The 12,120-nt window shown below is 38.0% G+C and overlaps 1 protein-coding gene and 2 pseudogenes across 7 annotated transcripts in view; 2 read left to right on the plus strand and 1 right to left on the minus strand.

The window, feature by feature from the left end:
* LOC145479955 (tudor domain-containing 6-like) overlaps positions 1-12,120 on the plus strand; it is a 129,938-nt gene that overhangs the window by 61,051 nt on the left and 56,767 nt on the right. For all 6 annotated transcript variants that reach the window (XM_081458433.1, XM_081458428.1, XM_081458429.1 and 3 more), the window contains one exon: positions 11,446-11,545. In XM_081458433.1, the coding sequence (XP_081314559.1) occupies positions 11,446-11,545 (100 nt within the window). The remainder of the gene's footprint in view (positions 1-11,445; positions 11,546-12,120) is intronic.
* LOC145480035 (uncharacterized) lies at positions 3-2,224 on the plus strand (annotated as a pseudogene).
* LOC145480023 (uncharacterized) lies at positions 2,646-9,258 on the minus strand (annotated as a pseudogene). The gene is made up of 2 exons (XR_014048493.1): positions 7,283-9,258; positions 2,646-3,292 (listed from the first exon to the last, which is right to left on the minus strand). The product of XR_014048493.1 is annotated as an uncharacterized LOC145480023 (transcript).

Consider the following 12,120-nt stretch of genomic DNA (forward strand, 5'->3'; position numbering starts at 1 on the left):
TATCAAATCTTCTCAAATGAGTTGTAAAATCAACAAATGATTGTTGTACAGGTAACATGTAATTAAAATAACAACTTTTCCACAATCCTTTGCTTGGTAAAAAATTGACATTTTAACAACAACATTTAAACAAGAGGGGAGTGGTTTTCAAGCTGGTTTTGAAATAAATTGAACATTAAATTGAAATAAATGCAAATACAGAACTTAAGGTTACTGTAGACCTTCAGGGGGTTATTTTCAAAATAATTTTTTGTCCCAAATTCAAGACTTCTACTTTATCAGAACTTCACAAAAAAATTATTTTAAAAATTTAAAACGCGAACGACTTATCCACCGTAACGTAGATTTTTAAAACGAGTCAATGAGCTGCAAACTGTGATAAGCCAATTAAAATGTGTCAACCCTTGAGTTGAGAAGGAACAATTTTCGCAGCAACTGATCTCATCCACGGAGTCGTATTTTGCTTCTTTTATCCCTTACGTCTTGCAATTTTTTGCACGGAAATCTACACTTTTGGTGATTGTTTTCGTCTCTTAAGTGATAGTCTTGGCGCTCCCACGTTTGAACGGAAGCACAAATTGCAAGGACCCGCAAGCGAATGTTTCATCAATGCCCTGCTCTGGCTTCCTCTGGCACAGAAGTTGATTGCTGCGGAATTGCCAATGAAGTTAATCGCTGATATCTGACAAAGCATCTCCAAATGTTCCTTCCCTCTGCTTCGAAGAGTGTTTTTCCATATTCTAGTAAAACAAACAGGCCGATGAAATACGCATTTAGAATTTTTTAGAAATGTGTAAATATCCTCACTCGCCTCGGTAGGCCTGTTCAAGGCTATTATGCTATCATTCCTCTTTTTTCCCTTTTCTTTTTTTACCATTTATCTACTGATTCAGTTTATAAGCTACTGAGTGTTTCATGGCAGACCTCGCTACTCCTGATGTAAGATATAAAGATATCCTGTAGATGTAAACATTGCTACATTCCCGGGAAGCGCTACTGTAGCCCGATGGGGAGTTCAAAGCTGCATTTCATTGGTTGGTGGCATGGCCATGTTGACAACCGCTTCAGTGAGGTGCGAAAACTGTGAATTTCTTTCTAGGCCAAAAACTCAAGATTTATTTTTGCATGAATTACCTCTATTCAATTTAATTAATAGGGTATGTAGATTTATCGGATTTTAACGAAACTTGGCGAAAATCTTCGTCAGATATTAGGCACCTTAAGCAACAGACGTTTTCGTTGACAACGGCGACGTGACGACCGATAAGAAACTGGGGCTAGAACGGCTTCAGATTGCAGTCGCGACAGCAAGTTACCATCCTTAAGCAAAACGCGCGAAAACGTGATGCTGCGCCCGGCGAGCTTTCGGAGAGTTGGTGGCAAATTCATAATCCATGACAAAGCTGTCGATTACTTTGCATTTCACCAAGGTTACGTCTAGCTTAAAGGAAATGCGAGATTTACTTTTAGTTTCCTGTGTCAAAGGCATCCTGAACGCAAATGAATTTGCCATTGTTTACGACGTAAATATGTCAAAAAATCCACTATTTCCGCACGACAACTACGAAGAATTCTGACTGGACAATTTCAGCGAAGAAGAATGCATAGCGGAATTTCGTGTTGAGAAAAATGATTTGCCCATTTTGGCAGATTCCCTTGGAATTCCACCTGTTTTCTGCTGCTCGCAGAGGTTCGTGTTTGAAGGATTGGAAGGCTTGTGTATGCTGCTTAAACAACTTGCATATCCGTGTCGTTACAATGACATGATTCCACGATTTGGCAGACCTGTCCCAGAAGTGAGGATGACGACCAATGTTGTTCTAGACTGGATTTACAACGAACATGGCCACCACCTTACTGATGTTAACCAGCCCTTCCTCTCTCGTGCCTTTCTGCAAACATATGCAGATACAATCCATCAAAAGGGCGCGGCGTTGAATAACTGCAGGGGTTTCGTTGATGGCACTGTCAGGGCTCGAAATTAACTTTTTCGTTTGGGAGCCAGCTGGCGACTAACGGAAAAATTTTGGTCGCCAAATTATTTTATATATAACTTACACAAGAACACGATTTTATACGTTACTTTGCATGTAAGAAAAGTGACAAATGAAGAGTGAAAACAATTAGAAACAACACGAGTAACACTTAGTTATCAAGCTGCCGTTGTTCTCAGGTGACATGTCTCTAGTCCTGAGGTGTATATAACAGTACATTATAAGGTATCATACATAATAATAATAATAATAATAATAATAATAATAATAATAATAATAATAATAATAATAATAATAATAATAATCAATATTTAAACAGGGTGACCCCTTCAGTCGCAGGACTGGTATCAACGGGGGCCCTGTATAACGTAAAATAAAAAGAGCATGTATAAATAATATATATCTATAAAAAACTAACTACTTTAAAAGATACGCTGAAATGTTTAAAAAATTAAAAAGCTTAAAAAGGTAATAGCGTTCTCATAAAAATTGGATATCGAATTGAAAATGTTCTAAAAAATAACCTAAGAAAAAAAATCGGAGATAGCCTTGAAACGTTCCTTAGGTGGCAAAATCTTTATGTTCGTTGGAAGGCTATTAAATGTGCATGCACCATGATAATAAAATTGTTGAAATCATGAAGTACCTTCCCAGTTTCGGAAGAAGCCGCTGAACAATATGGCGCGCCGTGAACACGGTATCGACGTGTCGAAATACATTAAATTTTTTCGATTATCTTGCAATATTCAGACATTATTTTACTGAGGACGGAAAGGTGAGTTGTATACTAGCTGCCATATCCGATTGATTTCCTACTATAAAGATTTAAAAACAAAAGTTGTGTTGTGGTTTTTTTAATTATCGGACAAAACACGAGTCGCCAGCTGGCGACCAGTTCTGAAAATTTAGTCGCCAGTGCTCAATTTTTGGTTGCATTGGCAACCAGTGAGTCGCAATTTCGAGCCCTGCACTGTCCGTCCAATTTGCTGCCCACTCCAAAATCAACGAATCGTCTATAATGGCCACAAAAGGGTGCATGCCTTGAAGTTCCAATGTATTGTAACTCCTAATGGTCTTATTGCCAACTTGTATGGCCCAGTAGGTGAGTAGAAATATAATTGAAGGGGTGACTGCAAAACCATGCTAAGTGACGATTTCCTGTCCTGTATTTTTCCCGCTGGTTTTTGCTTCGTTTATAAAGACATCGCCAGGAAAACTGAGTGGTTTTTTTACATACGCAATATCTCGAAAACGAAATGAAGCTTAGCGAAAAAACTACGGGACATTGCTAAACATACCTAAAGAAAACTGCATGCGAAATTTGGACGTACAAGGGAGGGTGGGGGATAGATGTCATCCCCCCAATAAGGTATTTTCAAAATTTTGAGAAGATTTACTCTAAGGGGCTGAAACTTTCATTAGCTGTTCATTCATCCTTCGCGGATATTTTGATATGTCAATTGTGTGTCCATCATTTTTTATGTTTTCATAGCAACCACTAGTTTCATGTAGGTTTGGCCAAAAATCAACTTTTTTTTGACATAATTCTGTATTTTTTCCAGTTTTCTTTTTCCAATTTGTACATTTCATAAGCATTCTGGCTTGATTTTGTATCACTTTCCATTATTTCTTGACTTTTTAAGAAAAAAGTAAAATCCAAGATGGCGGATCCAAGATGACGGGTCAAATGACATCATTTGGCATCACATGACGTCACAACCAACAAATATGGTATCATTTTGTAGAACAAGCTCAGGGCTATCTAATCAATGTAAATTTATTTCGCTGTCCCTAAACAGAGCGCAAACCCAAGAGGGTTCCATCCATTTCCCCCGTCTACCATGGTGGGGGTGCTAGTTAGCTTGTACAAAACACCTCAATTCTATTTGTACAATTTAAATATGGGAATAAAAGGCCATGATATTTAAATTCTAAAACATTGACTAGTTAGATGAGAGTTTTTCTGGGCAAATCTCACTTTTTAGATTACCTTTGAAACCCTGCTCAATCATCACGGGCGGGTCACATGCTTGATGTTGCAATTGATTATTGTCAACTCTTACTTTACACTCGGCATACAAACTCATCAATCCTGAGAAGTATTCTTTGCTGACATTATTGTTTGCCCTCATATATTAACTCTTGAGCTCACCCAATGAATATTCATTTCCTGCAAATTGAATTAAAAAACATCTGATTTTTTTTTTACTTTGCTGCATCAGGCAGGCAAGTACAGTAAATCTTAATTGGTATAAGGATAAACATTGTGCATTTAATTTTGAAAGCATGGAAACAAGAACCAAAGACCTTAATCAGCAGCAAATAATATCACCAAGTGATAATTAATAGTTTGTTGTTGTGACAATTATCATTTATCATATTTATTTATATTTATTGTTGTTTTTCATTATTTATTACCACTGTGCAAAGGATTTCAATCTCTAATTATAGATGTGCACACTCCAATGATAAGAATGGCTTCGATGTTTTGCTCAATTGTAACTTTTTGGAAAGAAAAGCTCGACAATACCAGATGTTACCTTTGTTCTCATCTCATCCACTCACTTGCCAGCCTTAGAGAGTGCACAGGCATTAAGATCATCAGATATGATTTCAGTGATCCACCGGCTGGAAAGGACCTCTGTGACAGAAGAATTGCCACAGTGCAGAGCCATGTGCATTGTAACATAAATGAAGGCCACAACATTAAAGGTAGTGATATCCAATGGCGGGTTGAAGGGTGTTAGGCATCAATAATATTGTCAAGACTCAAGAGTCAGGCCAGACTATGAAGCACACAATGTCTGGGATCCTGTCTCTAAATTTTTTTAGCTTCAAGTCCAGAGGTTTGAAAGTGTAGAAGGCTTATGATATGGGCCCTGGTAAACGTTTCACAACTGCACAGAGGAATGGATTTGGAAGATCTCAAGGGCCTACAGACTTATGCATAGAGCAGCCCTTAAATGTACTGCAAGAGAGTCTGCTACTTTTACAGCTAAGAGTTTGACGTGTCAGCTCCAACAGCCTCAGTCTAGGCGTAGTTAATAGAAGGGGATTATTATGAAACTCAACAAAGTTCTTTGTTGTATGTTTTTGTTCTCTTTTTTGGCCTTGACCATGCACAAAACACAATTGTTGTATACTACTGACCGAATAACTGACCAATAGAAACGTTTTGGTTATGTAATTCATGCATAGTGTATGGGCGCAAAAAAAGATTTTGCATGGTTGTGGACCTTCCAACACAAATCTTGGCATCTTTGTTTGCCCCTTTGATGTTTGCCTGGCTTCACAACCATTCCCATCTATTAACTATGATCTAGGACCTCACAATCTATTGAAGGAGAGTCCAAGTTGTTAAAGATACAAGAGTGTATTCCTCCTACCCTGAAGAGGGATTCACAAAAGCATACCAATCTTTTGCAGTCTGCAGAGACACATGGATGCGGGTAAACACCTAAAGAAGTTAGAGAGAGAAACGGCATAGACAGCATCAAGATAAAATGGGTTGAAATCGCAAACGTCCTTTAGTGATCATGATCCACATGAGAAATTGAAGGGATGGGTCTGAAAACATCACGAAGAGGAACCCGCTTTTCTGAGATAGTGAACACATATCCGAAAAGAACATTCTTGGAAGGTGAGGGAACAGGACGAAAGTGTAGTGAATGAGTGCAGTAAGATGAGACTGTGCAAGACAGTGTTGGCAGGAAAATGTCCAGCAAAGAAGAGTAGCTTGCTGCAGACCAAATAGCCCAGTACTTCAGCATGTTGTCGGTAATGTACAGAAGTAGCCGACTAGCTATACACAAGGCTGATCTGAGTCCGTCTCAAGATGAAGCTGAAGAGATCTTGACCAGGCTTGCAGTACACAGACAGTACTACTTGCCAGCTACTTTACCATTCACCATGTAGAATATGTAACACAGTCTTGTGACCAGAAAAAAACGAATCAGTTATTTCACAGGGCTATGGAGCTACGGATATACACAGGAGGTTACTGAGCAGAAAAAAGGCGATGGCCAAGAGCCAATCAAGCTTCTTGAGTGACTAGAAAAATTTAAAAAGTTCAACCGGGCCAACCCTTGCTACACCTAAGGCACTGGTGCTGTGTATGTTGTCATGCGTGCTCGCTTGGACCCTAGGTTTTTTGATAATTTCAGCTACTAGATCTTCTCGAGGCTCAATTTTTCCTCAGAGTTGCAATTTTTTCACAAATCTTCCTACTCGCAGACATGCGATTATTTACAGTGTTTTGTGCTAACATCTTTCAGGTATAACCTTTATCTGTGGTTAATTCAGTATAGGAACTTTCAGAAGAAAAACGCATTTTCATAAAAGCTAGCTAAAGCTCAATCTTATAGTTCAAGTGTTATATACAACTGTACGTGTTTAACAAGATTTACTTGCATGCCTGATGCAGCAAAATGAAAATTTCAAGGGTTTTTTGAACTCGGAATGAGAGCAAACAGTAATTTCAGCAAAGAATACTTCTCAGGATTGATGAGTTTGTATGCCGAGTGTAAAGTAAGAGTTGACATTAATCAATTGCAAGATCAAGTATTTGACCTGTGATGATTGAGCAGGGTTTCAAGAGTAATCTAAAAAGCAAGATATGCCAAGAAAAACTCTCATCTAACTAGTCAATGTTTTAGAATTCAAACATCAGGGCCGTTCATTCCCATATTTAAATTGTACGAGTAGAATTTAGGTGTTTTGCACCGTTATTTAACCCTTGGGCGTACAAGCTAACTCGTACCCCCACTGTGGTATAAAGGGGAAATGGAAGGAACCCCCTCTGGTTTTTGTTCTGTTAACGCACAGCGTACTAAACTTACATTGATTAGATAGCCCTGAGCTTGTTCTACAAAATGATACCATATTCAATGGTTGTGATGTCATAATGTCAAATGATGTCATTTGACCTGCCATCGTGGATCTGCCACCTTGGATTTTACTTTTTTCTTAAAAAGTCAAGAAATAATGGAAAGTGATACAAAATCAAGCCAGAATGCTTATGAAATGTACAAATTGGTGAATTTCTGGAATTTGATGAAGAAAACTGGAAAAAATACAGAATTATGTCAAAAAAAGTTGATTTTTGGCCAAACCTACATGAAACTAGTGGTTGCTATGAAAACATAAAAAATGATGGATACACAGAATTGACATATCAAAATATCCGCAAAGGATGAATGAACAGCTAATGAAAGTTTCAGCCCCTTAGAGTAAATCTTCTTCTCAAAATTTGAAAATACCTTATTGGGGGGATGACATCTATCCCCCACCCTCCCTTGTACGTCCGAGGGTTACAGGATATTGCAAAGAGTTTTGCATTCATTGATCTTCCACTGCCTTAAATAATATTCAAAGACTTTGTTAATGACATTAACATAGAAATAACTTTGATGAACTGATTCTATAATATATAATATTTTTAGATTTCGCCCTTGTCTCTTTGTTAAAACTAGCCTCTTGTCATGTTGTTTGAACAACTTTTATTACCAAAAAATAACAGATGCCAAAAATTTTATTCTTGATTTCATCAGGCCAAGGGTGACTCTAAACTGTGGTGAAATTAGTTTTGATTTAGAAAGTTGGACTTAAGCAATATTTGAGTCAGAATTTCAGCTAATTTGCCTTATAGCTAAATGTTGCGTGACATGGGTAGGAAATGACATTCCTTGATTGGCACCTGTCACTTCAAATGACTTGAACTTCCTGGTGTGAACTAAGATAGGTCCAATCTTTATTTGTGTGAAATACCTATAAAATTCAATGTATTCTGTAGGCAGGAGCGGTGTTCAAATTTGATGCTTATTTTAGTGAAATTTTTGGGATTTTGGGCAAAAAACCAGGGGGGTGGTCTAACTCCTAAGGGAAAAATCACAAAGCCGGCTCACTTTGTCTTTTAGAGTTGTTGGGTAGTACCTTCAATCTGGCAAAGTTTCATCCAAAAAGGAGAGATGGCATTTATCACCCCTGCCTGGTCCTCTGGTAAACTCGGTCTTAAATGTTTTTAACTGGTGCGATTCCGTCAATTTATTATAAGAGCAACCTGCAATGCAAACACAACATGACTGCACGAGTTTGAGGGAAGAAGTTCCAGATATTTTAGAGACTGGTAACAATTTCTTAAAATCATGAAACAACACAACAAAGTTCTCTAGATCGCTTACTAGAGGTTGTAAACAAAATAGCAATGTACTCTATTTGTGCTCTGACATTTTCTGGAACAAGGTGGCCATAAGCTGCGCTTGCTGCTTCTGGGATTCCATAAACACAGTTTGCATCTATTGTAGTTGTTGCTGCATCTGTTGTTGTAATTGTTGTTGTTGGTTCTGTTGCTGTAGATGTTGCTGGAACATGGAAATCATCTGCTGTTGCTGTTGTTGCTTCTGTTGCTCATTTAAAAGCGACTGCTCACTTTTCTTAGCCTCCAGCTCTTCTCGTTTAAAGTTAAGCTCCATCTCACTATGCTCTTTTAAAAACTGGACTGTGTCGCTGCCACCTCTCCGCTTTTTACACCGCTTTTCTTCCGCTGATTCACTTGGATCGGAATTCCTCCTCTTAGAATCACCGAGAGTTTCCATTGACATTCTCCGCATCTCCTTTGCTGTTTCTTTGTCCTCTTTTAGTTTTTTCGCCTTGCTTTGGTTATCAAGCTGGAACTCTTGATCAGCGGCTTCCCATTTTTCTATGATTTCTTCAAGGGCTAAATCAAGCTCTGAATCTTCAGGGGAGATGCCAGTTCCATTTTCAATTTCACATTTTCGTTTTTTGGCTTCTCGAGGATGCTGTAACGATCTCTAACAGCTCTCTGTGGCACTGTGAACCCTGGATGAGTATTCCGATTTGCCGCTATTTGGCTCCACACCAAACCACGTTCTTTTGAGCCAACCCTATATCGAAAGGGCTCACAAAGAAGGATTTCTCGGGCTAGCATCACATCTTTTTGTTCTGTCCACTCCATCTACGAGTTGAAGATAAACTATAGTTGAAAAATAACTCGATGCAATTAAACCTTACACTATTCATGTTTTACTAAGAGATGTAAAATCATTGCGAAAAATAACGAAACAATTTAAGTTTATAAACTTTGCCTGCTTTGAAATGTCAAATGTAAAGAGCAGAAATTATTTTACATGTAAAACGTGTATTGCTAAAGCAATTAATTGCGATTTTTAACCAAAGTTTGTATCACCGCTCATTGAGAAAAAAACAGGTGTATTTTTAGACTGCCAAGATTACACACACCTTGTTGTGCTAAACATAGATTTTCAACAAAATCTCAGCTCACTGCGTCTTTCATTCGACACATTGATCGGCCGCTCAAATACAGGAGTTTTGCCAGCTCTTTTGATAAAGAATCGTAAACAGCATTCTGCAGAGGATGCAATAATCTTGTATGTACAAGAAATAAAATCCAGGCGAGACAATTTGGTAGCGCGAAGTTTGTCAGCTCTTGTAAACATGAAAAAAATACATGTACACACTGTTCGAATACAAAATTCATCGAGTCGATTAAAAAAGCCTCTATAAACGAAATACCAAGACGAGGGGATTGCCAAAATAAAATCAATGTTATTTCAAGCTATAGCAATCTACCGATTATACGTTGAGAAAATCTGAAAAAACTAATTATACTAAGCGGTATTACGTTGGATGAAAGCAACCTCTTGGCTGAAGGCGAGTTTGACATGCGAAAAACAATTTTTCAGTTAAGAAAAAATGAGTCCAGGAATACTTCCAGAACATTGTTTTAAGCATAAAGGCAATCATTATGGAACTTTACCCTGGTTCGGCACCAAAATAGCACAAACGTAAGCTAAAAGGGATCAAAACAAAAGATTAAGTACTCACGTTTTCGTCGCGACGTGAAACCCCATGTTCTCACGTTCTCGACCTCAGGGCAGCATCAGGTCACAACGTGTTGTACATGCACGGTGACGTCTCGAAAGAAATGTCACGTTTCCGGTTGCCGTCGTCAGGCCGGCGACGTCTGTTGCTTAAGGTGCCTATTAGCACACCCAAGGGTGTGAGGCTTTTGCGAAAATCGAAATATTTTACCTGTGACCTCCCATTGAGTAACAGCAGTCAGAAAATTTTCTATTCTCCAACTTTTAAAGGGATTGCCTAAGCAATCAATAGAAATATCGAAAAAGTCTCACACACTTTGTTAGCCCATCAACTCCTGATTGACAATGTCCAATCAGTTTGGATGTCCGCTGTAACACAAAGCTGGCAATTCAGTTTAGCAAAGGCTTGCACGTGCCTATCAAAACAAAAATAGCAAAATATATTGTTATTTTTGGAATCTACCGTTTATTAGCTTAACAGTGATATAATATATAGTTTACCATGGTTTTCTTTAAAGCAGCGCATAAAGAAAGCATTTTCCAGAAGGCACCCCTGAAGGTCTACAGTAATCTTTAACTGCAGGATTGACAAAATGTCTAAACAGAGGTTTAAGATTACAGCTGGAATTTGAAGCCCGGGATAATCCCGCACCATTTGGAAATAATGCTTTCATATTACAGTGTAACTTACTACGTTTGCAAAATGAAAACAGTTTTCCCTATTAGGAACTAGTAAAATGTAACGACAGTCAGGTTGGTTGATAACTCTCTAGGAGCTTATCTGAGCTTTGTTACTACATTAGCATATTAGATTATTAAACTTGGATGATGTTACTTTTATCCCGCAGAAAATACATTGTACTATTGTTCACTCATTAGGCTTACTACACTGATACTTAAAATAGTCAATGAAGTTTAGTGTTTGTCTCACGACATAGTCACTGAAAAAGTAGATCACAACTTTTCAACTGCTTACTGCTTGTCGTCAGGCTATGAGGTTGACTGATCATGCAATACCATTTGTATCATGAAGATGGGACTGTGATTAATATAATTTTTATTTCAATCAGCCATTGATCTGGTCTGAAGTTGGTCCCATGGTAGTCCGCTTCACTAGTGACAGTGGGAATTCCACCGTCCATGTTGTTAAGTGGATGGCTTGCCTGACTCTTTGGTTGTACCAGTGAGGTTCTTGATTGATAAACTTGGCCTTGTTCCAAAGTGGATAGTGCACATTCTCTTGGGCATGCTCTGAACCAAGAATGAATGGTTGCACATTCACTGCACATGGTGCATGTCAAGATTTGTTTACCTTAACACTCGTGTATGAATCTGTCACCTCCTTTCTTTGAATTTCTTTAATTTGAATATTTGCTTTGATACTGCTGAAACATCACACGAAAAACTGCTTTCACAAGTTTTTGCTTCTCTGAGATTTCAAAGTACTTCCTGAAATACTTTGAATTTTTGATGAAAGTAAAAATTTTTGTGAGAGAAAAATTGGTTTGTGTTATTTTTACACAGTACTAATGGCGGCTTGTTAATAGCCAATTCACAGGGTAGCTTATCATGATTTCTCTTTCTTGTAATAGGAAGGTAAGCCAAACATCACAATCAACAAAGTCATCCCTTGAGGCTTACCAAGGAGATGTAAGACTTTTTGTGGGCAGAATTCCTCAGCAAGTGACTCAGGTACTGTACTGCATGTGCATCAGTGGCCACTCAGTGTAATAGAATTCAGCTGTGTGAACATTCGTTGGCAAATTCCTACAAGATACCATTATTTACAGTATTGTGCAAAAGTAATGGAAGTGAATTTCAACAAAATTCCTGGCTTTTTGGGGCTTTTTTGAACAAATTTTGCTTAAAACGGATATGTCATCGAATTTCGTTGCATTTTTGTGATGCCGATTGTTCCAATCCACGTGAATTGTCGAACAATAATTTGTTGTGCTCTATAATTTGTCGCAAATTTGTGGGTGATAATTTGCTCCTCCAAATATTCGCTGCAATTTTTTGAACGATAATTTGCTCCTCCCGAAAATTCACTGTAATTTTTCAAATATTCTTTAGTCCATCAATAGGCTAAAAGCATTTTCAAAACACAGTTTGCTATGAGGGAAATATGGAAATGACGTTTCTAAAGATCAAGCGCAAAAAAGCCGTTAATCTGCTGAAATAACATCACAACTTGATGAACTGTTAGCTCTGAAATTCGCCTGGTTATTTCACAAGGAACGCTAAATTGTTGACTTGATCCAAAACCT

Source organism: Orbicella franksi, chromosome 2, assembly GCF_964199315.1.
Source record: "Orbicella franksi chromosome 2, jaOrbFran1.1, whole genome shotgun sequence".
Taxonomy (NCBI): Eukaryota; Metazoa; Cnidaria; class Anthozoa; order Scleractinia; family Merulinidae; genus Orbicella; species Orbicella franksi.